Raw genomic sequence first — 26,025 nt, forward strand, 5'->3', positions numbered from 1 at the left:
CAAAAGCTGCCAATTTATAAACTGACAGGTGGACTGTCTTGGGTTGCAATAAGGACTAAGGATCATCAGCAGTGGTTTTCAGTGTGTGGGGCGGGCCCGGGCTCGCGGGGCACCAGGGAGGGTGTGTGCAGTAGACACATATAATTATACAGTATATATGTCTTTCAGTACACAACAGATATTGTTTTAAATATGCTGATGAAAACAACCATAGAACATTTTGATCTGCAAAAGGTTCTTCACTTAGAAAATCAAAATTATAGTAATTACATATAGTTATCTATGGTAACAATATTACAGTGGAATTTAAATGAAAAGGGAAGTAATACATCAAAAAATGTTTAGACCAAAACCCACTGTTTTTAGAGGAAGAATCATGGAGGCTTAGTATGTGATCAAAAGGTCTTTTAGGATGGGACATGATGCTGCCAATAAAGTACATTTAAAGCAGAGGTAATAAAGAACAGCACGCTCTGCCTTGTGCTTGCCCTGAGTGCATGTGAGACTGTTTATCTCCACAGATGGCATGTGACAGCTCACCGGCAGATTTAGGCCTGATGGAAGGATCACTGTTAAGATGCAGTACTCACCATGTCAGAATATCTTTCTAGGTCTTATTTTACGAAGAGATACCTTACTGAAAACTGATGGTAACAAACTTGGATGTATATTTCAGTATATCTAAACCGTTGGTTGGCTATACTGAATCTATGTTGTAAATTTCATGGAAATGTCTTCAAAACTGGAATACAACCTGGGTGAGCTGAGCAGATAAGGCGCCATATCATCAGTGATGCAGATATTTATCAGGTTTCAATTATGACCCATCTAAACATGTATTTTCTAAACAGTTTCAACTGTCCTACTGAGGGCTGCAGGTTATCTGGAGCCCATCCCAGCTTACATTGGGGATCCGGCAGGACAGGGCACACCCTGAACAGTCCATCAGGGCCAGCAAAAGTGTTGAGAGAGTTTTGAGTCATCTATCAACCCAAGGAGTACATGACACCACCCTGAGCCCATAATCCGAGTGAAATCTTCTTGCCCTGAGGCAAGAGTGATACCGATTCCATCACTGTGTGGCTTTGTTTGCACTACTTTGTTGACGAAAAGCCTTTTGAGGAACAGACATGAAAACTGGTTGTCTTCCTTCTTTCCTGCTCAGTCTACATGGAGTCATGGTGGAAGTATTGAGAGCAACGACAAACAAAAAAAGACCCTGAAGCACTCCCAAGGCGAAAGGTGGATACACCCATGACAGGTCACTTGTCCGGGCAAACACAGCGAGGGACAAGTACACACACTCCCAGTCGGACCTACATGCAAATTAGAGTCACCAATCAGCCGAGTGCATGTTTGTTCATACCCACAGAAGAACCGAGCCACAAACACAGGGAACGCGCAATCTTCACACAGAGACACCGTCTCCATCTTTTAGCCTACCTACAGGTTAGCTGTGGTCCATGATCCAGTTATAATTGGCTTGCAGCCTTTACCAAGCATCATTTACGTACGTTTGCTTACTTTTATACATTAAAGGTGAAAAACTATGCCCACCTCCTTCATATATTTTGGTATGTGGCCGTCAGTAAAACATATGTTTGGACAACCCTGCTGTATACTATCTATATGTTTGAAAACATGCTCGTGGCTAGGTTTATATTACTGTTGTGACTTAAATAGAATTACTGTTGCTATAGTTACGCTACTATAATCTGTGTATTGATGAAGCATTTCAACCGATCAAAAAAAAGTGTATCATTCAAGATAATATTTGCAAGAATTGTAATGATATTCAGCAAAATGTCCTCAGGGTGGCGCTGATATCATAAATCTGTGTATCATAAACGTTCAAACATCTTCTCCCATCACATTTTTCAAAATAATATTTGATCTTATTTCCTCATTTAAACTGCGCCTAAATTCAAAATGACGATAACCCTGCAAGAATGAGAGCAAATCTGCAGATATTTGGAAGACATACACTAGGTGAGCCAATAGCAGCAGCGATGGCTCCTTTCTAGAAGTTATTACAATGCAAAGCAGCATATGATTACATAATTATTTACTTTTGTGCACGACTCCCGAACCCTCTCATAAAACAATTTACTTTGACTGAGATCCTCTCAGCATGCTTCGTTTGTTGCAAATACGTTTATGATATATAACCAGAGACTGAAAACTATCCTGGCTCTCCTGCTGACTGGAGGAATTTGTGTCCTTGCTGCAAAATTCCTCTTTAACCATTTAAAAACTCTCACTTTGAAGGTTTGTGTGAGCATGAAATAGATCTTTATATGAAGAACTCACAGATAAAGCAACTAGATAGTGCATATTTGACTAACTGAAGGTAACTCAGTGGGTACAATTTGACCTTAAATTTATGTTTCTGGACTGCGATAGAAAACTAGACTACCCAGAGAAAAATCATCCCTGCTCAAAAAGAACATGCAAACTGTACTCAAAGTAGAAGCAATTTCACTATGAAGTAATATTGCTAACTATTAGAACATTATGGAGCATCTCTTTTTGTTTGTCAGGTCAAATATATGTCTTTGTTTAGTGTTGGACAAATATATACATTACTGTGAAAAATAATGCCCTCTAGATGGACAATTAAAATTCAAAGTTTTTACTTTATTCTTCCACTTCACTACATATCATTAAAAATATGGTGGTTTTTTTTGATGAAGACTGGGTGATCTCACAAGCTTTTTGTTGTTTGTTTAAGATCACACTAATGCTTTTCAACCTTTGTGGCTTCTGAGTTCTGAAAAAACATATCGCGTCACTTTTTTTAAGTCTGTAAGGAACACATTTGTGAATCAGATCTTTGTTTATCTTTCTCAGTAAGCAAACAAAAAACAAAAAACACTGCTTGTTTTTTTCACGCTGAATTTTTACTTGAAATTGAGCTGAGGTTTTTTTTTTTTTATACATTGAATTCATTAAAGAATCCACCGAGGTACAAGAACCCCGATGAGAAGTAATGTTGCACCTCACATAGTCTGAAACAGCACACATATGGAGTAATGTATGCAGCGTAACCAGCAGCTGGAACACGCCGTACAGTAAAGATGTGTTAAAGTACAGAGAGCTCCTCTCACATACTTGCTACTTCTGTCTGGCAGTGTGAGGTGTTGGCATTGGGGGGGGGGGGGTTATATGATATGGTAAGGAACACTCCATCTATCCATTCACACTGCTTTAGCCAACTCAGTGTGCTGGAGCTGATCCCTGCTGACTGTGGGCGAAGGCAGGGTACACTGATCACACACACTCTGGGCAAAATGTACAATCACAAATTCAATGCATGTTTTTGGACTACTGGGGTCAAAGTGGAAGAGAAAGCCTATGCACAGGGAGATCATGCAAACTGGACCAGGACAGACCTTGGGGACTGTGGGAGACTACTCGGGTTTCTTCGATACTAAATTAGCAGAAGATTTCTCTTTGACTGGATGCGTATACATTTTTCTCCTGGGGAAGGAATGTGCCAGTTCATTTTTTAACAAAACTCATCAGCTATTGATATGTTTCAAGTAAAACGAGAACCTTTTTATAAAATGTAAAAAAAAAAAAAAAAAAAACCACAACCGTACCCTGATATAATCCATTTCTACCCAGTCCAGCCCCCCGGGGCCCCTCTCTCTGCCCCACTCAGTATTTCTGGCTTCCAGGCTGCTCCACCCATATTTATTTAGTCTGTTTCCTCCGTGAAAGTTCCTCCAGACCGAATCGGAGGTGAGGACAGAGTGTGACCAGAGGACCAGTCTGCTCTTCCAACAGTAGTCGGCGTGTTGAGCCGGGAGCTGAGCAGCAGCCCTCCCTCTGTGTGTGTGTGTGTGTGTGAGAGAGAGAGAGAGGGAGAGAGAGAGAGCTGGGACGCCGCGGCGAAGGGGAGAGCAGCTCATTCCACTACACGGCGGTCCTCCATGGCTCTGTGCAACGGAGACAGCAAGGTCAGTGCAGCGGGGAGGACTCGCGGCCCCGGAGCCCGCTCTCCACACGGTGACTCGGTGTTAGGACCCCGGGTGGCAGTGCAGCCCCCCCCCCCTGGCCCCCCTCCCCGGTTGATTCTGGCCTATGTGTGCACCTGGGGGGGGGAAAGTTGGAGAGCGTGTAGCGATGTGGACACAGCACCGCTCAGTCCGCTGCTGCGTGTTGCCTGTTGCAGTGTTACAGTAACATGTTGCTGTTAGCCGCTGGCCAGCCGGACGTCATATATCAGTCGTGTTTGATACATTTCCCTCCCCATTTCTCCCTGCGATTTGTACCCCCCCCCTTCTGGAGGAGCGTCCTCCCCCGGATCCCCGGGCTCTCGCCACCGCGTGGGTTTTTAGCATACCTCCGCTAAACTAGCTCGATGCTAACAGGCTAACGCCGCTACCCACTGTTTATTCCGAGCTCGCGCCGGAGCTAAGCGCGTTAGCTGCCTTTAGCCGCACTGACAGAATGTGTAATAGCAGCGCGGAAACACCGACACGCACTAAAGAGAACTGCTGCGTTTTCCGCGACTGTGGCAGGCGGAGGTGTTTCCCAGCGCCGCTGTCACGCACTTTGAGCTAACACAACGTCCGAACTGACAGTTTGCTAACGTCGTCACCGAGCCAGCGAGATCGAGCTCCAACTCGAGGTGACCGGTGTGACGAGCCGCCGCTGTCGCGTCTTATCAGCTGATGTGGTTAAAGTTTGCTCTGCACGGAGTGTTCCGTGTTTTCCGCCCGCTGGTACTGTTAAAAGCTCACGGTGCTGTCAGTTTTTTTGTTTTTTGTTTGTTTGAACCGGAGCACAGAGAGATCAGAGCTGGAGGCATGCGTAATGACACCAGTTTTAGGAAGTGTTATCACCAACCACGTGGTGTCATGTTTCTCTTCTTTCCGCCCTTGTTTATCCACTCTCAGCATGTGGAAAATGCAGATATTACATATATTGTGGTGTTGATAACCCCAAGTCAATACGCAGTGGGAGCTGCCTACCATAATGTTGTCTAAAATACATTTAAAGTAATGCTACAACTAACCACAGTTGAAAAATAATTTCTACAATTTTCTGCTTGTCATGCAAGAAATTGTTGATTGGTGCACAATGAGCACTGTGTAACTCACTCACTTTTTGTTAAATGTCCAATATATACACATTTTCAGATCAAACTATGCTGCAATACAATTTCATTGCTCTTATTATAACGTGCATTTTTCTGGGGATGTGTTGCACAAAAGTTCTCAGTTAGATATTTATATGGATCATTTAAGTCAGCCTTGGCCACATGGTTGTGGTACTATGAAACATTTAAGTGAGACTCTGGCTTTGAGTGCCTTCTTTCCATTGAGAACATGTGGCTCTACATTTCTTTTCAAGGCTACTTTGCCACTAATGCAAGCAGATGAGTTTTACTCTGCGCACTGCTCTGTAGTGCGTGACACCTAACAATGCTAATAACCGGTGGTAACTTGTGGGTTTCATGTGATTTTGCGGATGGGTTATTGGCTCCATCACGTTTCACAAGATTGGCTTGCTGTCTGTGTTTGCCGCTCACATGTTCATAATTATGTTTGGGCTTATTGAGTTGAATTTTCCATGGGAGGATCAGAAGTGGGACGAAGTGAGGTCTACAACAAAATCATTACCTTATGTCTCCTCTTGCTAAAACCACTAAAGAACTCTAGACACTTGGAATAGTACAGTGAATATCGTATGAATGTTGGTCCACAGCTGGAGATCAGCAGCGCAGAGCAGAATGGGTCATGTGAGGGGGCGGTGGCCATCCTGGACGCAGGAGCCCAGTACGGGAAGGTGATTGACAGACGAGTGCGGGAGCTCTGTGTACGCTCGGAGATCCTCCCACTGGAAACCCCGGCCTTTGCTATCAGAGAACAGGGCTACAGGTGAGAATGGACTACACACACAATGATGTTTTGTTTTATCCCTACCAACTTGTTTATTTATATATATATATATATGTGTCATCCAATATTCTGCTAGTGTTAAACTGATGCAAGTGCTCTATAATTCAGTTTAACTTAATCATTTTCCTTCTCTTTTCCTTCTCAGGGCAATCATTATTTCAGGAGGTCCGGCCTCTGTGTATGCAGAAGATGCCCCCTGGTTTGACCCTGCCATATTCACCATAGGAAAGCCTGTGCTTGGGATTTGCTATGGCATGCAGGTATCTGCTCATAATTATAGCAAATCTTTGTCAAAACTAATCTCTTTCTTTTCATAGTTAAAAAAACAACAACTGTACTTTAGTGATTTCTGGAATTATCTATGGAAGAGACTTGCAAAGCTTTTGTTCAAAGAGGCATTTGCATTAGACAGTCGCAGTAACACATTACTATTACTCCAAGCTGCTGTTCAGCTCTGTTATGCCAGCTGGGACTTGACAACCCTTTTCAAGGGCACTTTGACACCAGCAAAGAAGATGAGAGTCAAATTCACTCAGTTTTCCTTGCCACTTTCCAACACCCTCTGGAGCACATTTCTGTCAACTGCAGACAGTTGTAACTGCACCTTAATCTCGCTATAATGAGCCCTGTGTACAAATAATAACTGTGATGCGTTTGTGTGTTTACAGATGATGAATAAAGTCTTTGGAGGCACAGTACACAAAAAGAGTGTGAGGGAGGATGGAGTTTTCAGTATTGGACTGGACAACACTTGTTCTCTTTTCAGGTATCTGCAACTCCACCTGTGAACATCACAAAGTCCCGTGTGTCTTATATGCATGTTTGCACGAGTTATGCACTGTAGTTGAACTAGTTTTTATATCCAGACTTTGGGTATTGACACTCTTTGCAAGAGTAAATGTAGAAATGAACAACAGCTAACAATTGAGGAATTGGTCGTCATTACTCCTCCTGATGTTCTTGTAGTTTGAACTGTAGATGTTTGCAAATTGTTATTGATCACGTACCAGCCCTCAAACTTGGATCGGGTAGTGAATCGACACAGTGAAACACTGAAGGACCTCGTTTCGCTCTTATTATTTTTGACTTGCCATGTTTTCAGGGATGTATCTTAAAAAAGATTTGTTGCGCTGTTGTCATCTCACAAATCACATTCGATAAGTTGATAGTTGTTTTTAAACACATTTGAGTGTCAGTAGTTATGATTATCTCTGTACTTTCCGCTGAGAGCCAAAGTTTTACGAGCGAACACATATATTGTGTCTTTTTAGGCGAGTTATTCGGGTCACATCTGACACCTTAAACGCTGGTCAGGCAGCACTTATTTTGTTGATGTAAATCTGCAAGAAATCCAGCAGCTATGAATTTTTTGTCAGACAGCCTGCGTCATTGTGCTCCTGTCAAACCCGAAAATTTCACTTCGGCGAAATTACTTGTGCCTGAGACTCCTGCAGCACTCTGTCCTCAGCCAGTGAGGACTGATGTGTAGAAAATGACTGGGCCGGTTTGTCCCTGTAAAGCATTTACCTGATAAACTATAGGAGCATTCCAGCACTCGCATGTTTCTGGTTTTCTTTTTTACAAAAGTACTGCTCTCCAGCCACAAACGAAGAGTTGTGGTCTTTTATCAAAGTCTGCCTGGACAGGAAAGAGCTTGTGTGAATATAAAACTATCTTGTATATAAATGAGCACCACATATCTTTATCTGACGTCTCGGTTTGTCTTGTCAGAGGCCTTCAGAAGGAGGAACTGGTCTTGCTTACCCATGGGGACAGTGTGGATAAAGTGGCAGATGGCTTTAAAGTGGTGGCCCAATCAGGGAACATCATCGCCGGTGAGCTGATTGAATACTGTCATTATACATTTTATTTGATTTTTTTTAAGTCATCTGCGTTTTTATAGCTTCACTCTGTGTATAAACGCGTGACTTGTCGGTTAAGACCTTATCAAGAGGGTAAAACGGACTGTGCGTTCCTGTTCAGGGATCGCTAACGAACAGAAGAAGCTGTACGGGACACAGTTTCACCCCGAGGTCGACCTGACGGAGCGAGGCATGGAGATGCTGCGCAACTTCCTGTTTGAGATCGCGGGATGCACAAATAACTTCACCGTGCAGAACCGCCAACAGGACTGCATCACAGAGATCAGAGAGAAAGTCGACAAATCGAAAGTGTTGGTGAGTGAAAACGGCTGTAAAGTTTTGTGGACGTGAGTGTTCTCATCCAAACCATTTTCCAGGGAAGGGGAATGACTTAAAGAAAATATCATGTTTGATCTTACTTTGGGAGATAATGTGACTAAAAGGCTAAAGCTGGCATGCCGAGTTTGAAGTGTGGTGACAGTAACAATGGGGGGGGGAGTTGAGTAGAACCAATTAATCTCTGAAATTAAATCGTGTTCCATCTGAAAAGAGGTAGTCGACTCCCTGAGCGCTTTCAAACTGGGCCTCATCTCAGGGGAGTGTGAAGTAGATTAGCCAGTGTAGAAAATGTTCTCTAAGCACACAATTTCCATTGTTTCTTATTTTTCAAGTACTGTCTGTTCCACACGTCTGTCACAACTTGCTACTGTACTCCGAGTAGTGTGTTCATGACATTTTGGAGTATTACTTGTATTGATAATCGGCTAATTAAATCTAAAGCAGTCTCCAGACTCTTCTCGTTCTGAAACTCAAGGTTGTGTCTGCCAAGAAATTAAATTTCAAGTGTTGTGCAGGACTAAAAAAAAAAAACCAAAAACATTTGAGAAGATGAAATAAGTAGAAATTATTCGGCTTAATTAGATGTTAAAACTGATGAAGTGCCGCCACATGTCGGGTTGGCTTCTCATCCATTAGATTTCCTCTTTGCCTCTGAACACAGTGGTTGTGGTGCTCTCCTCAGGTGCTACTGAGCGGTGGAGTGGATTCCACAGTGTGCACAGCTCTCCTCAACAAAGCACTGAACCAGGATCAGGTCATAGCCGTTCACATCGACAACGGCTTCATGAGGAAGCGAGAGAGTCAGAGTGTGGAGGAGGCTCTCACTAAGCTGGGCATCAAACTCAAAGGTGAGTCCTGGTGGTCTTTTTACTCGCTGTGATAAATATATAATGATAAATATATCTAAACACACAGTGCTTTATATTATAGTTCAAAGTGCATTTGACATTTTTGAAGCCAAGCGACAAATTTTCTCAGTGAATGTGTTGAGACCTGCTGCTATACCTTTTGTTTGTTATGAATCCGCCTCCTCCAGTGGTAAATGCAGCACACACCTTCTATAATGGGACAACAACCCTTCCCATCTCTGAGGAGGACAGGACGCCACGGAAACGCATTAGCAAGACCCTGAATATGACCACCAACCCAGAGGAGAAGCGAAAAATTATTGGAGACACATTTGTCAAGGTGAGTATCGGTTTTAAAGGATTTCTTGCATACAAAGCTCGTTATTGTGTGTTATGTCATTCTTTCTTAAACCTATTAACATTTTTACGCACAGACTGTTGAACAGGGTTCCTCTCATCAGCCAGTCGCATTTTAATTTCATCCGATTTGTTGTTGCTTCACAGGTGGCAAATGAAGTGATTGGAGAGATGAATCTGAAGCCAGAGGAGGTTTTCCTGGCTCAGGGAACTTTGAGGCCTGATCTCATCGAGAGCGCCTCTCATCTTGCCAGCGGCAAAGCAGAGGTCATCAAAACACACCACAACGACACCGAGCTCATCCGCAAACTCAGAGACGAGGTAAAGCGCACGTGCCCACGCGGACCGTGTTTCTGATGTATTGGCAAATGTAAATGAGCTGCAGAGTTTAGAATTTTGGAAATGGGTGATAGTTGAATTTCCTTTGGTATCAAGGTAATTACTGTACACATTATTCTGTCTGTGTGTTTATGTCTTCAAATCGACGTCTTCCATTTGACCCCTGCATCCATGCAGCGTCTCATACAATGTTTCATTTCATTAGCTGTGTTTGAGCTGATAAATTAAGTGGTGTTTTTTTTTTTTTTTTTCCTCAGCAGTTTGATATATCTGCAGAGCCATGCAGCACCTAAGCATGTCTCACACTCCCCCACTCTTCACTGTTACAGTGCTGATTCCACTGCTTTGTAATCCTGCAGGGAAAAGTAATCGAACCACTGAAGGATTTCCATAAAGATGAGGTCAGAGCGCTGGGGAGGGAGCTGGGCCTGCCAGAGGACATTGTCTGTCGACATCCTTTCCCCGGTAAGTACATGAACACATGTGGATGTGAACACTTCTGTGAGAACAAATGTGACGCTGCCGACTCATGATGCTGGCTTCTGATCTCTTCTCACGCGTCTCGTTCCATCCCTGAGCTCGGTGTCGTTCAATCACACGGCTTCCTAACGTTCTGTGTTTCTGTAGGTCCCGGGCTGTCCATCAGAGTGATTTGTGCAGAGGAACCTTACATCTGTAAGGATTTTGCTGAAACGAACAACATCCTCAAAATTGTTACAGACTTTTCTGCAAGTGTCAAAAAGGTCAGTTTGATACCTGTCATCTGTTTATAGTGAAGTTATTGTAAAAGCACTCATCATTTTAACCATTTTTTTAGTTTTCCATTGTGCTCAGTGACAACAAGCAAATATATTTGATATTTCTCAACTTCTTTGTGCAAAGTTTGGATCTCTACTCAACATATGTACTTATAGACACGCCCATTTATAGAACAATAGGTTTAAACTGACAACAAATTGTAATCGCATTACTTTAAACACTGAACACTTTCACAACAAGCATTAGCGGTAGTGTGCGCTTATGTATTTTCAGTTCTGTGAATGTAATTTGCCGTGTTGAGCTTTCTGTACTTTCTAGAAGAATCAGGCGTAAAGCAATTTGAAGCTTCACTGACATCAGTTTCATCATAGAAACAGAAACTGTGCAATAATCTGTTGAAATTGTGTTTCAATCCTAAATTCGATTCTCTGTCGTGAAATCACAATGAAAGTCACAACATCTCGCAGTGAAGAGTCCAGAAAGAAGCAATACAATGTAAATTCTGTCCACACACTCAATAAGAAGACATGAGTGGATTTTCATTCTATCTGCTTTGGTCATGACAGTATTCATGTACAGCCTCTGCTGGCTGCTTGGTCTCATTACACCAACTAGTGAAGATATTTATGTGTTTGAGTGTTTTGTTGCTTCTTCACATCATCACCATGACAATGTGATGGTTAAAATATTGTCCACAGAATTCACAAAGCAGGTTTTGCAAAACAGCTGCCTAAAGAGGGTTGAGGTGTTTTTTTGGGATTCATGACAAAGCTGGTCGTTAATAAGGTGCTTTTTTGATTTGTTTGTAGGAATTAGTTTTAAGACAAATCCGGGGTGGTGTACTAAAACAAGTTGTAAATTACAAGCACTCTTAAAATGGTCAATTAGTCGCGTTGCATCGACTTCCCGTTCACAAGCCGCCTCTGTTCCTCTGATCTCCAGCCCCATGCCTTGCTGCAGAGAGTCAAGTCGTGCATATCAGATGAGGAGGAGGAGAAGCTCATGCAGATCACCAGCCTTCATTCACTCAATGCCTTCCTGCTGCCCATTAAAACTGTCGGCGTCCAGGTAAGACCCCCGATTGAACAGCCGAACAGAACAAATCAGAACTACTCTGTAGTTTTTTTGTTTTTTTTCAGTATATATTCAACTGAATCTGTTGAGGGGAACGAAAAGATTTTCAGAATATTTTAAATGTTGAGCATAGTTGCTTCTTTTAGGCCCTGCGATCAAGTTTTAGGGGTTAATCTGTTTCTCGTGTTTCTGCTTTGTGAGAGCATCTCGGCTGTGGAGCATTGAAGTCTCCTCGGAGGCAGTGAGACAACGTGTGTCACCAGCTGTTTGGCTCGTGTTGTTATAACTATAATTTAGTTGTCAGCCACAAAGTGCTCCCACACAAGGCTTCTCAAATTGTCACTTTCAGATTTTATTCTCTGAATCTGAGGCAGGGTGTGGTCTCTAGAGATAGTTAAAAAAAAAAAATATATATATATATATACATATACCACTGTGTATAGTTAAAACTGGTCTCCAGTGTTGCTCAGAGAAACGAGCGGTCACGAGTCTTTCCTGTTGCCAAGCTCTGCAGTCAGTGTGTCTTTGTGTAGGTGTGTCCGACTACTTCCTGTTTAAAACCAGTCAGTTAAAATTTGCCTGAAACCTCAAGTCGAGGGTTGGCTGGAGACCGCAGACAAACAGGCAGCTTTTTTTTTTTTCTTGCTAAAAATAGACACATTTTATGTTAAAGTTGTAAAATTCACTGTTTATTGGACATAAACACCATGGTGACTGCACTCTTGCCCGTTGTTAGAGCTTTTTTTTTTGGTTATTGTTTTCTTTTCTTTTGTATCTCTGCAAACATTCAATCCCCAAACTCTGACGTTGTGCCTCAGGGTGACTGCCGGTCCTACAGCTATGTCTGCGGCGTCACAAGTAAAGAATCTCCACACTGGGAATCGCTCATGTTTCTGGCCCGACTCATCCCTCGCATGTGCCATAGCATCAACAGGTAACGCGTAAATCTTTCTGTGCAGGTTTCCTCATCATCCGTCCTGTCCGAGCAGAAATCACCTGAACAACTCCTTCCTTCATGCCTCTCCTTATTTTCCCCGCCAGAGTTGTGTACGTGTTCGGGTCCCACGTGAAGGAGCCGCCGACAGACATTACCCCAACTTTCCTGACCACAGGCGTTCTGAGCACGCTCAGACAGGCTGACTTTGTAGCTCACTCTATTCTTAGAGAGTCTGGTAAGTGTGTGTGTGTGTGTGTGTGTGTGTGTGTGTGTGTGTGTGTGTGTGTGTGTGTGTGTGTGTGTGTGTGTGTGTGTGTGTGTGTGTGTGTGTGTGTGTGTGTGTGTGTGTGTGTGTGTGTGTGTGTGTGTGTGTGTGTGTGTGTGTGTGTGTGTGTGTGTGTGTGTGTGTCTGAGAGATTTCAGGTTGAGTCCTGTGGATTTTTGGGAATACAATTGAAAATGTTTCAGAAATTCTATTAATTAAAGCAATAATTTTAATTATTCTCTTGACTTTTCAACAAATAAAAATCCCAGGAATTTGACTGAACAAAGTAAAAGTTTACTAAGCACACAGTAAGTGCGGATTTGTTAAACGAATATAAAAGGTAAATTATAGAAGACATCTGAGTTTTTTTGTTTTTGTTTTTGTTTTGTTTTGTAGTGAAATGAATGTGCTTCACACAGCAATGTATCTCTTGTTTATTGTGCCTCTAATGAGGTGTGGTACTTCAAGAATCTTTTTTCTATAAAGGCTGGATCCTAATGGGTTTTTAATATCCACATTGTGGAAAGGCATTTTATCATTCGGGCATATTGTTGAACGAGCCTTTTGTTCTTCTCTCTTCAGGCTATTCCGGTAAGATCAGCCAGATGCCGGTCATCCTCACCCCCCTGCACTTTGACCGTGACCCGCTGCAGAAGCAGCCGTCCTGCCGGCGCTCCGTGGTGGTCCGAACATTTATCACCAGCGACTTCATGACCGGCATCCCCGCCATGCCGGGCAATCATATCCCCGAGGAGGTAAAGCCCGATTCAACCTCTCATCTTGGTCGTAGTGTTTTCCTCGAACTAGTGGGATTTCCTTTTGAAACTCACAAGCTGAGGGATTACAGATTATCTACCCAAGGGTGTTTTCAATGGATTAGTGTAACTTTTATAGTTAGATTTTGCTGACATCACGTGGTTGTAATTTAACCTCACTGACTTTCCTGGTTTTGCTGTATTGAGCACAGTTAACCATATATTAAAAGAAAAGCTGTGAGTTACATCTCCTACAAATCTGTTCTGAACATTCTAACCTGACTCACAGATGTGTCTAAAATGGATTACTATTTACTTACTGACTGACTTATTGAACAGATAATTGTTTTTCCATTAATTTCTACACTCTCAACATGAAATAGAGTTTCAAGCATTACACTTTTTTTTTATCTATGTGGATTAAAGGAGGACTGTGGTGGCCTAGAGGTTGATAAGATAATATAAAACCCTTCATTAGTCCCACAAAGTGAAATTGTCACAGCAATATAGTCAACAGTCTCAGAAAAACCTGCAACCGGCAGCATGTGAGATAGTGACTGGAAGGTCAGCACTGTGTCCCTGAGCAAAGTCCTTAAAAGCTAAATTAATAAAGAAGGATAATTATTTTGCTTACGTGTAATAACTCTAACCTACATGGATGTTTCACAGTTGGAACTGAATTATTGGAAAAGTGATTTATTTATTTTAGAGATGCACTTGTAAGGAGCAGAAAAACAAATTACCATAAGAGGCGAACTAGAATTAAGAAGAAAAAGAAATCACTCTTTTCTCTCAAGCTCAGTGTTTCTGAATTCCTGTCTTGCTTTCTGTTTCATCAGGTGGTGCTGAAGATGGTGAATGAGATCAAGAAAATCCCCGGCATCTCCAGAGTCATGTATGATCTGACCTCCAAACCACCCGGCACCACAGAGTGGGAGTAAAACACACCACGACTCCTTCACGCCCGTACGGGACACACACACACACACACACACACACACACACACACACACACACACACACACACACACACACACACGATGCACAAACACTCTCAACTGATATCAGAGGGGGCCGATAAACGCCTCTCTTCCTCTGTCCCTCCCTCCCTTGTCCCTCCTCTGTCCCGTCCCCCCCACCTCCTCCTCTCGTCAACATTCCCATGGACGGCAGACCGTACTGTGACGAGCGCACACGCAAAGGCGCCACTGCTCTGCTCTCCCCGCCCACTCTTCCCTGGTCTTAATATGTTTGGCGGTAGGGAGCTATTAATGTTGGGTATTGATATTATATTGTCGTTTTTGATTAATGTACAACGATGTATTTCCTCGCTCCGTTGAAAAGTTGAATTGCCACTTCTTATGGTGAGGTCAGCCACTGAAGAAGCGGCGAGAAGCTGTGAAAGTTCAGTAAGTGGACTTGATGTTGTGCCTCAGGATGCATTATAGGACAAGTTAAAAATAAAAGAAAAAAGAAATGAAAACAAGCAAACAGTTGTGTCATGAAAAGAAACATAAGCAGGAAAGAGGGGTTTGGATATCTTTAGTTCTTTTTGTCACATGTTTTTGTTCCACTGTCGTAGGTCAGAATGTTCTCAGCCTCAGACTATCCTTTCCTCATTTTCACTTCTGCCTGTATGCTGTGCTATGACGTAGGTCGTCCAGACAGACGGCCCATGTGACCAATCAACACTTTTTAAGCTTTCCGTTTTGCCAAAAGTAGAAAAATGTCATGACGATCTTCCTCGGCTGCATTTGTTGGAACGCGCGGGTGACTGGTTGAGTCACCGACCGCAGTCGCACCGCGGGTTACTTCGGTGTAACGACTTGTGTGCAGCTGTGGAGGAGGCCAATATGATGGGTAACTTTGTATGTGCCTGTTTTGTTTGTTTGTTCTTTATTTTGGGGGAGGAGGGGGGGCGGGTGGGGGGGGATCTGACCTGGACTCTGACGTTTCCAGAAAGGAGAACCTAACACTGTTTCTCCTCATGCTGCAATATGTATGCTTTTTATGAAGAATAACATGGTAGGAGGAGTAATAACAAAATTATAAGTACAGTAAGAGTTTATAACCACATTTCAATTGCTGTTGTCACCTCATTGTTTGGCTGCTCTTTACTTTTTTGGTGTGTGTGCGCACAAGGGCACATTTTTGCACTTTTTTTTTTTTTTTTTTTTTTTTTTTTTTTTTTGTTCCACTGGTGAAGCCTCAGTGCTTTGTTGTCATCATGAATCCTGCATCCAGTGGAAACGTCACCCTCCCAAACGAGTCACTCTGTCGTGTCAAAAGGTGAAGTTAAACGTACCGTCATCTCCGGGATCACTTTGTCTTATGAAAGCATTTCTGCGTCGTTTTGTTTCTGTTCTGTTCGGTCAGAAACCCCTCAGCACATCATGCTCCAGTCGTTTAGACCTCAGTGAATACAACGCTCAGGTTTAACTGAGTTTAAAAAAAAAAAAAAAAAAGAAAGAAAGAAAGAAAAGTTTGTCCCACCCCGTTAGTCATTTCACTCGGATGTGGTGGTTTTCATGCAGCCATAATTTTATTTTTTATTTTATTTTTTTTTTAAGTTTGCCCCTTTGTTGTATCCCTAACCTGTAGTGGCAACATACTCCTAAAGCAAACCGAAAGGTTTTCAACTCGTCTTGACAGCTCTCAGTGTTTCTCCCTCTGTTCTACCTTTTATACACTGCTGTTTTGTGTTCCCTTCATCTCCATACAAAACGGCTATTAATTGACTTTTGTTTTTTGGGTTGGATTTATTTGAACTATCGATAAAGATTAAGTTATGCAATTTTATGTCGGATTATTTTCTTTTTGTTAAATCTTTTGGGTCAACAACGCTCATTTTCCTTAGTAATGTGCCTCAAACCAAGCCACTGCATGCAGTTTCAACTCTGACATTTGTACAATGGAAAACTGAGCTTTAATAAAGATCTCAATGTTGAAACTTCTCACTTCTGTTGTGAACTATCTGTCTACTGTTTATCATGTGTCAACAGGTGAAAGGCAATTTGTAAAGAAATACCCCTTCCTATTTACTTTAGTTAAGCTTAAATCACCCCATCATTGTAAATGACTAAATACATTGCACATTATAGAAACTCAACAATATATATAGTTGTTTTTTTGTAAACATGCTGTTGGTACAATATCAAAGCCACTTTTGTGCACTGGGTGGCAGTAGTGAGTCATAATAGTTTGTTTTCAGTTCAGGTCTTTTGAAGTTCAGAGTTTTGGCATATTTTATTAAAATTTTTGAGTATGAAGAGCTCCAGTCTCCGTTGTGTTCACTATTCAATCAGCCATTTTTCTTGTTGGACTGAGGGCAGACTAGATTTACAGTTCTGGATGAGCTGGGGCGAGAAACCACCCCTACAGCACAGCAGCCATATCAAGTGTATGGCATGACAAATGTTTGTCTGGAACTTTATTTAAAAAGTTTGAGAAAAATGTCACATACTGAAGTTTTTGGTGACTGTCAGAACAGCAAAAGTAGCAGGAAAGAACTTTTGACATACTTGTAGAAATGTAAAAAGATGTAGTTAAATAACAAATAGTCCACAGACTACTACAGTTATCCTGCTGCTGCGGTCTCACATGGCTTTACATGATCAGTCACATTCACACTGAAAAGGCGAGTGCTGCCACGTGAGGTGTTTTTGGGAGCAACTGGTGTTCAATGCCTTTCCTAAGTTTGGTCTTAGAGAAATCTGTTTTTAGTAAATGAAAAAAAACAATTATCTGAAGGTAAGAAACTCCAAAGTTTCTCAGCAAACCAGCTGGCAACAGCCTTTTTTGTACTTTCATTACCACCTTCTGCCACAAGATGGTGGAGTGAGTCACTATTACTTTTGGTGCAGTTCAAGCAAGAAGAGAGTATTTATAAAGCAATGAAGCTCTTAGTATCAAGTAACAGCGGGGGAATAGTAACACACGACTGCCTTAATGCACGTGAGTGCATTACTTAATTCTCACTAGCGTTGCTCTTAAGTGAAGTTAAGAAGGATGGCAAATTGCCCTGAAATTTAAGCCATTTGGACAAATTAAAGTGTCTCCCTCTTACAAACTGAGACCTGACCTTTAAAGTGAGCCTTTGTGTCAGTAACATATTGCTTGACACTCTGAGAACACAGCCATCTGTATAGAAAAATCAGTGATGCAAACACAGTTCTATTAATGGTCCAAATTTAAATCTTGTAAATTGATCCAAGCTATTTAAGAAATCCCCCTTTAAATATCTCAGTGCTTTAAATTGCTCTATCTTTTTTCAGTTAGTGGTACAATGTGATGTTATTACAAAGACTATTTGCGTGCAGTCGGGCCTTGTTACCCAGCCAGCGTCCCCTCTGTGTCCCGCGGGTTCAGGTGTGTTCCGCTCCCCTCAGGCTGGGAGACAAGAGCAGACAAGTTCAGTCATCCATCAACACACCGCAGAGCCACACTCGGGGGACCAGGCACCATTTAGAAACAGTCGCCGTGCAGTGACATTACAAGAAGAGGGCACAAGTTACCACACGCAGCTGCCAATTAACTGCTGGCCTGTGGCAGTTTGACTCCAGTACCAGCTCATAAACCAACTATTTACAGTACGAGGAGGACCGAGGAACGAAACAAACTCACATTTCCCTGAGTTTTTTTTTTTTGTTATTTTCGTTTCATTAGGGAGTTGCACATAGAAATCCAAAATAATTTTTTTTTTTTTTATAGCTCACGAGTTTTCTGTTCCCACTACTTGAAGATATTTACCAAAGCTTCTTACTTGTGGGACTAATAAAGGTTTATCAAACCTCATGAAAAGATAGAGGAAAAGTGAGCAACAGTGGGAAAAAGCCCCCCCAATAAATCAGTTTATGCATAACCCAGGGGTCAGAGAGGAGGAATTACATAAATATGCTATGAAAAGTTGTTAGTTTACTATAAATAGCTCCTCATGTTCTCTGAATGTCAACATAGTTGTCTCAATTGTAAAAATCAAATATCTACTACAGGCAGGGAGAAAAAAAGAGGAGAAATTGGTGTTAAAAACAAACAAACAGCCATATCACACAAATAAGGGGTTTCCCCCGATATGCTAAAAGTTGTTAATCATAGACAGACTATATTTCTCAAAAGCAGACGTGTCAAACAAGGTTTCTGGGTTCACCCCAGCTTAGATTGTCCAATACAATCTACTGGATGTTCAAAGAAGACAAAGGAGATAACGTCTCAGGATTTTCAATAAGGCTCCCGCAAACCCCGAACAGGATAAAACCATATAGAAGATTTATGGATAGGCGGATGGATTTTCAATAACAGAAATCCATTCTGATGATCAAGAGGTGTTACTAAGATGAAAGTCCTTCCATGAGGTATGCACGCCGCAGTGGTGTGCCAAGAAACACAGCAACCAGCTATTTCAGATATTTTACCTCGTCGGGGAGGTCAAATGCAATTCAAGTTGCATTTTTAGTTACGGCAAAAAAAAAAAAATGTTACGCTTGGAGGCATCATGAAAAATAGCATGATGTCTAAATTGCATTTATTTTTGTGAAGTTGTGCTGGTTTTGTGAAGACAGTGTTTGATGGGTCAATCTCAATATGAAGTTCCTTTTGTGTCCTCGTCAAACCTATTGGTATTTTATTTTATTTATAGATGGGCAAACACAAACACAGTTCAGTACAATTTTCAGCCTTTTGAAATGTGCTCCTCTTATTCTTTTTACACTTTTCCAGCATGTCCGACGTGCTGCTCTGCCCACTTCAGTCAGTTTAACAAGTGGTTAAATCAAATAAAGCTGAACAACTTTTTATATGTTTTTATTGTTTTCAACAAGTCGATAATATCCTAATTTCATGATAATACTTAACTTTCTATACATGTCCATTTTACACAAATACAAATATGTACTTTTCCAGAATGCAGAAGTTCTGTATTTGCACCAAAAAAGGGAAGATTTGCAGGTTAATATGTGATATCTGGCCCCTGAACTTATTGGAGTTTTGACAGTCTTGTTTTTAAGACTGAAATGTTTGAGTTTCACGTTCATAAAAATACTGAATCAGTGAGGCACAATGAAACCACACAGTATTTCATAATGAGTAAAGCCAGAAGTCGCTGTTTCAATGAAGAAGTGAGTGTTGTTGAAGCAGCTCTGATGGCGCCTGGTGCGGCGGCTCTCCCCTGAGAGCAGGTGAGACACCTGTCACACGGTGACTCTTCTCTTGCTGTTCCACTGAGCTCTCGAGCCAGCGCCGTCCCGCGTCTCCCGAAGCATGGAAATCAGACGGCTCTTGCTTGGATTGTGTGTCTTTTTCCACGTTTGCAGGTCTCTCTCGGCCGAGTCCACCTGCAAGCTGAAGGCCAAGTTCAACCTGAGCGGCTACAAGGACGTAGAGAAGAAGAAGGTCGTCGTCGGGGGCATGTTTCCTGTCCACAAGCGCATTGCTTCCAGTGATGGGAACACCTCAAGGGTGCCTGTCTCCTCGGGGTGTGAGGGGTGAGTCAAGCCTCCTTAGAATGGGTTCAGCGTGTCCATTTTATTGATGTTATTCAATTTTATTTTCAATGATATGCTGCTAATTCAGACTATTAGAGCTGACTTTGTTATAGACATAAAATATAGAGATATGATAAACAAAGACAGGAACTAAAGTGTCTCATTTAACATTTTAGATCTTTATAAATTATATCGTTACTTGATGAACTGCTTTACAAGATTCATCCACATAATGTGCTTCTATTCTCTCGTAAAGTCATGACTTTAGGACACAATAGAAGACAAAGCAGCACAGCTCCTCAGGGGCCAATTAGTTTAAATAAGCAACATTAAGGCACAGACAGGCCTTTTACATAATAATCAGCAGTTCTGTTAATTGATTATTTCGGTAATAAGACTCAAAGACTGAAACAGTAATTGAATATATTTGATTGAGGTATTTCTGTATTGTGCACGGACTGAATTTGTGTCATACATTCTTCATTTTATTTAATTTTTTTATTGCACTGTGTTATTTTTGTACGGATTTGCTATGCCAATGTGCTCTCTCATCACTGCTCATCTGTCGTCACACAGTTTTAACTTCCGTACCTTCCGCTGGACCCAGACCATGCTGTTTGCCGTCGATGAAATCAACAAGAGGACAGACTTGCTGCCCAACACCGACCTGGGTTATGTCATCTACGACTCCTGTTTCACCATCTCCAAGGCTGTGGAGGGCACCCTCACCTACCTGACAGGCCAGGACGAAGCCGTACCCAACTACCGCTGTGGCAACGGGGCCCCGCTGGCTGCCCTGGTGGGCGCCGGGGGCTCTGATCTGTCCATCGCCACCGCCAGGATTCTTGGTCTTTATCATTTTCCACAGGTAGGCCAGCAATAAATGCCACAGGGGAGGGGCGTCAAACACATGGCCCACGGGAGCCAAATCATCCCACCAGACTGTCCAATCAGCAAAAAGTTGTTTTTCATTTATTTTGCTGGTGATCACAGTAACAGGACCACATCTAACGCAGCACTGAGACATCAGTGATGCAGCATGACAAGCAAAAACCTCAAATATCAGATCTTTTTTTTACATTTGCAAAGTCAAGTCTTTTTGTAAATTTGTGTATTCAGCAAATTTCAAAATGAGAGGTTTCAAATTTGGGAAATATTTTATGTGTGAAAATTTCACTGATGGGCCTCAATAAAAACAGCCCAATGTTGATTTATTTTTTCAGCTTTGTCAGGGTTTACACAAGATATCACAATTACTTAACATTAGGATTTGTCATTATGTAAAAATTAACATACTGCCATTTAACTGGTCAAGCCCACTGAAGATCAAATCTTGCTTTATGTAGCCCTTCAACTAAAAAGAGTTTGACCCCCCTGTAATGGAGGTAGATAAAGACTAGAAGACTGGACAAAAAAATATGGTCATAATCTCATCTTTAGGTCAGTTATTCTTCAACGTGCTCTGCGCTGGAGAGTAAGTTCCAGTTCCCCACCTTCTTAAGGACCATCCCCAACGACAAGCACCAGTCTACAGCGATGGCCAAGATGGTGCTACACTTTGGCTGGACCTGGGTGGGCACCATCGCTGCTGATGACGATTATGGCAAGTACGGCATCAAAGACTTCAAGGAGCAGGTGGAGGAGGCAGGCGTCTGCATCTCCTTCTCAGAGGTCCTGCCCAAAGTAAGCTGTTCACGCCAAACTCTTCCAGTCCACTGTTACTTCGGTCACCACACAGAAAAGTCGTTTTTTAATTATATTCCCTGTGGTCAAACTTAAGGTCAGTTCCCCAGAGGCCATTCAGCGAATTGTCCAAACCGTGGTGGAGTCCACAGCCAAGATCATTGTGGTTTTTTCTTCGGATGTGGACCTGAGTCCTTTCATCAGTGAGCTGCTAAACCACAATGTGACCAACCGCACCTGGATCGCCAGCGAGGCCTGGATCACCTCTGCTCTCATCAACCAGCCTGGGGTGAGTGTGCTCCGTGGACTGAGGTCAACTTCTACACCTGCTGGGACAGCATGTCTACCTCCCAGCTTAACCGTGCAGTTTACAATATGGCTGCTGTTTCCCCTCAGGTGAGCTCAGTCTTGGCTGGTACGCTGGGTTTTGGAGTGAAGAGAGCCGAAATTCCTGGTCTTCAGCGCCATCTCCTGGACATGGATCCCTATGCTGATCCTCTCACCGAAGAATTCTGGGAAACTGTGAGCAGTATCAGCAAGCTGATCATATCACTTTTGACGAATTGATCTGTCTCCACACGTTAACACTAGGGTGTGAGAGTGACCTCAATGTTTGTCCCACAGTCTTTTAACTGCACACTGGACTACGGCAAAGCATTGAGGCTGGCCAAACAGAGGGCCAAAGAGGTGAACAGCACAATATCCAGAGCAGCGAGAGGCATACCTGATGGGCTGTGTAGTGGGAGGGAGTCTCTGGCTCAGCTCACTAATACTTACACTGACGTCTCCCAGTTACGAATTACCTACAGGTCAGTTCTTCCAACCTGAAAACCAACAAGCACATCATTCTGTTTATCTTCAATCCGCTGGTCCTCCTCTTCTATTTCTACTACTGCTATTAATGACCGAAACTTCTGTATTACTTTTATCTACTCATTGTTTTGCTTTAAGCTTTTGTTTTCAATGATGAATGTAAAGCACATTAAATTGCCTGGTGTTATCTCAAAAATATGAACAAATTAGGTACATGAAACCTCCCATCGGTATGTTTAGTCTGCCTGGACTGTGACTTTGACTCGAGCGACTGTGATGATATTGACGACATGTCAACACACAGCGTGTACAAAGCCGTGTACGCCGTGGCTCACGCCCTGCACAACCTGGAGCACTGTGAAGATGGAAAGGGGCCGTTTGTTGGTCAAAGCTGTGCTGACATCAAAAACTTTGAGCCGTGGCAGGTAAGCGGGCAAGAGACATCCCAATGATTCTGCTCCCGTTTGTCTGAGTCCTGTCACTTAAACCCTCACTTGTGTCTCCCTCAGCTCATGTACTACCTGAAGAATGTGCGTTTCAAAGTGCCAAACACAGGGGAGGAGATCTACTTCGAGAACGGGGATGTGGAGGGCTTCTATGACATCATTAACTGGCAGGTCAATAGTAACGGGGAGATATCTTATGTCACTGTGGGGAGATATAATGGCTCTGCACCCTCAGAGGACAGAATGAACATGATGAACGACTCCATTGTGTGGAACAACAATCAGTCGGAGGTCAGTAGCATATTGATTGGGAAAGCAGCTAATCGCACAGCTTTTTACAGCCGGGGCGGTCAGCTCATGGACACACTTCAGTGTAAGACATGTTTGTGTTCGATAGCCGCCTCGGTCTGTATGCAGTGAGAACTGTCAGCCGGGCACCAGGAAGGGGATTCGGCAGGGAGAGCCCGTCTGCTGCTTCGACTGCATCCCGTGTGCCGACGGAGAGATCAGCAACACAACCAGTCAGTTCTCAACTTTCACACCTTTCAAGAGAGTCTGAAAAGCCCCAAACTGTTCTACAAGAAACAAAACAAAAAAAAAAAAAACAAAACATTCACTTTGATAAATGTTGCTGGTGTCCGGATAACAGAAGATATTTGAGTTGCTCCCCCTCCTTTTCCCTGACAGATGCTCGTGAGTGTATCTTATGCAGCGGAGACTACTGGTCTAACGATGCTCACGATGCTTGCATACTAAAGATCATCGAGTTTTTGGCCTTTGGAGAACCGCTGGGAATCACTCTCATCGTCATCTCTGCCTTCGGGGCTTTGGTCACCATTGCTGTTGGGGTGAGACTCAAAAACAATCAGATAGTAGGTAGTTGACCCCTTGCTTGGTTCAGCTCAGACGTTGTGTGTCACATCCTGATTTTCCAGGTGGTGTTCATCATGCACATCGGTACCCCTCTGGTGAAAGCCAACGATGCTCTGTTGAGTTTCTCGCTGCTCTCCTCGCTGGTGGTGACCTTCCTCTGCTCCATCGTCTTCCTCGGAGAGCCGCAGCACTGGAGCTGCATGACCAGCCAAGTAGCACTGGCTCTGGGCTTTGCTCTCTGCCTTTCCTCGATAATGGGTGGGATACCAGGAAATAGAATTGATCAACTACTCTTGATGACCTTACATAGATATTAATGTGACCTATTGTATTTCTATATACATGTTTTCTTCTTCTTCTTCTTCTTAATATTACTATTATTATTATCATCATTATTATTATTATTATTATTTTTTTCATATACCATATACTCTAGTTATACTTTTGAATATATACATTATCCTATGGATATTATCTGAAATTGTGTATTTAGATATTAGACTGGGTACGTATAATTTTTGATATTGCATGTAGTGTATCTAATCTAATCTAATCTAATCTAATCTAATCTAATCTAACGTGTGTTTCCTTCAGGTAAGGCAGCAGTGTTGATGCTGAGAGCTCAGGCCCTGAAAGCAGCTCGACTCAGAGCCAAAGAAGCAGCCAAAGCTGCGAAGGCAGCGGCCGAAGCAGCAGCAAACAGCGGCAGTCCGGATGTCATTGTGACCAACACGACCAACTTGAGTGACGCCAATGCCTTTGCCAAGCCTGAGGTTGATGTTCTCACCTGTGCCCACCAGAGGGCAATAGCTACTGTTGCAACCTTAATACAGGTAAACGCAACCTGGCACTCAAGGCATGGAGAAGGGTTTGTGCATTCTTTACATTGAGCATGTGCATGGCCTCTAATGTTCCTCCTATTGCTGATATCATCTTCATCCCCAGGCTATTGCTTGTACAGTTTGGCTCATCATCCTCCCACCGCACCCGGTCAAGAACACCTCTGCCCAAAATATAAAGATCATCCTGGAGTGCGACGAAGGGTCTGTGGTCTTCATCTGTTGCATCTTCGCCTACGACATCCTGCTGGCTCTGCTGGCCTTTATCTTTGCCTTCATAGCCCGCAAACTGGAGGACCACTTCAGGTTGGTACTTCAAATGTTTCAACTGAAAAGAACTGACAAACCATTAGGAACAAACATATCATATCCTACACCAGACAGGAGAAAAATAATTATCACCATTGTCTTTACTTCCCAGTGAGGCAAAGTGTGTCACGTTCGGCATGCTGGTCTTCTTCATCGTGTGGATCTCCTTCGTCCCGGCGTACCTCAGCACGCGTGGCAAATTCATGGTGGCCGTCCAGATCTTTGCCATCTTGGCCTCCAGCTTTGGCCTGCTGACCTGCATCTTCCTGCCCAAGTGCTACGTCCTCCTGGTCAAACCCGAACGCAACACGGAGGAGATGATGAGGCCCCGCGCCAAACCCAGGGACGGAACCTCCACTGGGACGTCGGTCTCTCTCGCCACGGCTGCCACTGAAGTCAATGGCACCATGGCTTCCACCTCCATTGATGATTAGAATAATGCTACCGGAATAATGTTGCACCACAGTACAAAATAAAAGCGGGAGGGATATAAAATTGGCATAACACCTCTATTTTTTAGCAGTTTCTTTGGGATTCATGTGATTTTGCCTTCGCTTGGCTCTGCTATCTGTGAGTTATACTTAAACTTATTTATCACGTTCAGACTCTTGCAGTCAAAGCTACTGTCGCTTATTTGGGATAGTGGAATTAAAACTAAGGCAACATTTACCTCAGACGTCTGACTGCTGCAACTCCCATTCAAACAAATGTGCATTCTTCTTGTTAAAGCAATAAACAACGTTTTTGCTTGAAGTTGATTTGTGATTAATATCCGATCTGATTCACTCACATTCAGAGCTCAATCTGTAAACGATATTTTTGATTTATTGATATGTAGACCAACATATAAGTTTCAGTACTTGCAATACTGATATTTCTTCCTTAAGGATTAATTTTTGTGTTCTAAGACTGTGGGACTGAACCCAAACGTCGTCATGCTCGGATAGGATGAGTGGTCTTATTGACCAAACGGCTCTCTATGTATATATTTGGTATGTCGTAGTTTAAGCAGCTGCAATGTAATGTAATGTTAGCTTTTCGTCTCACAGTCTCAGACGGCAAAATCAAATTCATGGTATAGAAGCTTAGGATGACTCATGCAACATGTTTGCAGCAGAACTCAATGTAAGGAAATCTTG

The 26,025-nt window shown here is 42.7% G+C and overlaps 2 protein-coding genes across 3 annotated transcripts; both read left to right on the top strand.

Annotated features, from left to right (window-relative positions):
• The first annotated feature begins 3,730 nt into the window (after positions 1–3,730).
• Positions 3,731–15,891, top strand: gmps (guanine monophosphate synthase). Of its 2 annotated transcripts, XM_080460462.1 has the most exons (17): positions 3,731–3,962; positions 5,716–5,888; positions 6,055–6,169; positions 6,578–6,675; positions 7,641–7,744; positions 7,893–8,086; positions 8,793–8,958; positions 9,147–9,298; positions 9,463–9,636; positions 10,014–10,119; positions 10,282–10,397; positions 11,356–11,481; positions 12,306–12,421; positions 12,529–12,659; positions 13,272–13,444; positions 14,284–14,410; positions 14,618–14,900. In XM_080460462.1, exons 1-16 carry the CDS (start codon positions 3,936–3,938, stop codon positions 14,383–14,385), a joined length of 2,073 nt encoding a protein of 690 aa, XP_080316588.1. In that variant the 5' UTR covers positions 3,731–3,935; the 3' UTR covers positions 14,386–14,410; positions 14,618–14,900. The 2 variants fall into 2 exon arrangements, with proteins under 2 accessions (XP_080316588.1, XP_080316587.1); XM_080460461.1 differs by having other exon boundaries at positions 14,284–15,891.
• A 3,808-nt stretch (positions 15,892–19,699) lies between these two features.
• vmn2r1 (vomeronasal 2, receptor 1) lies at positions 19,700–25,320 on the top strand (the record flags this gene model as incomplete). The annotated part of the gene is made up of 14 exons (XM_080459239.1): positions 19,700–19,923; positions 20,500–20,791; positions 21,364–21,606; positions 21,704–21,895; positions 22,003–22,128; positions 22,231–22,415; positions 22,724–22,844; positions 22,929–23,156; positions 23,263–23,386; positions 23,553–23,713; positions 23,801–23,996; positions 24,333–24,571; positions 24,684–24,883; positions 24,999–25,320. The coding sequence occupies 14 exons, from the start codon at positions 19,700–19,702 to the stop codon at positions 25,318–25,320; spliced, it is 2,853 nt and encodes a 950-aa protein (XP_080315365.1).
• Between the last annotated feature and the right edge of the window lie 705 nt (positions 25,321–26,025).

This window comes from Lipophrys pholis (assembly GCF_963383615.2).
Source record: "Lipophrys pholis genome assembly, chromosome: 3".
Classification (NCBI taxonomy): domain Eukaryota; kingdom Metazoa; phylum Chordata; class Actinopteri; order Blenniiformes; family Blenniidae; genus Lipophrys; species Lipophrys pholis.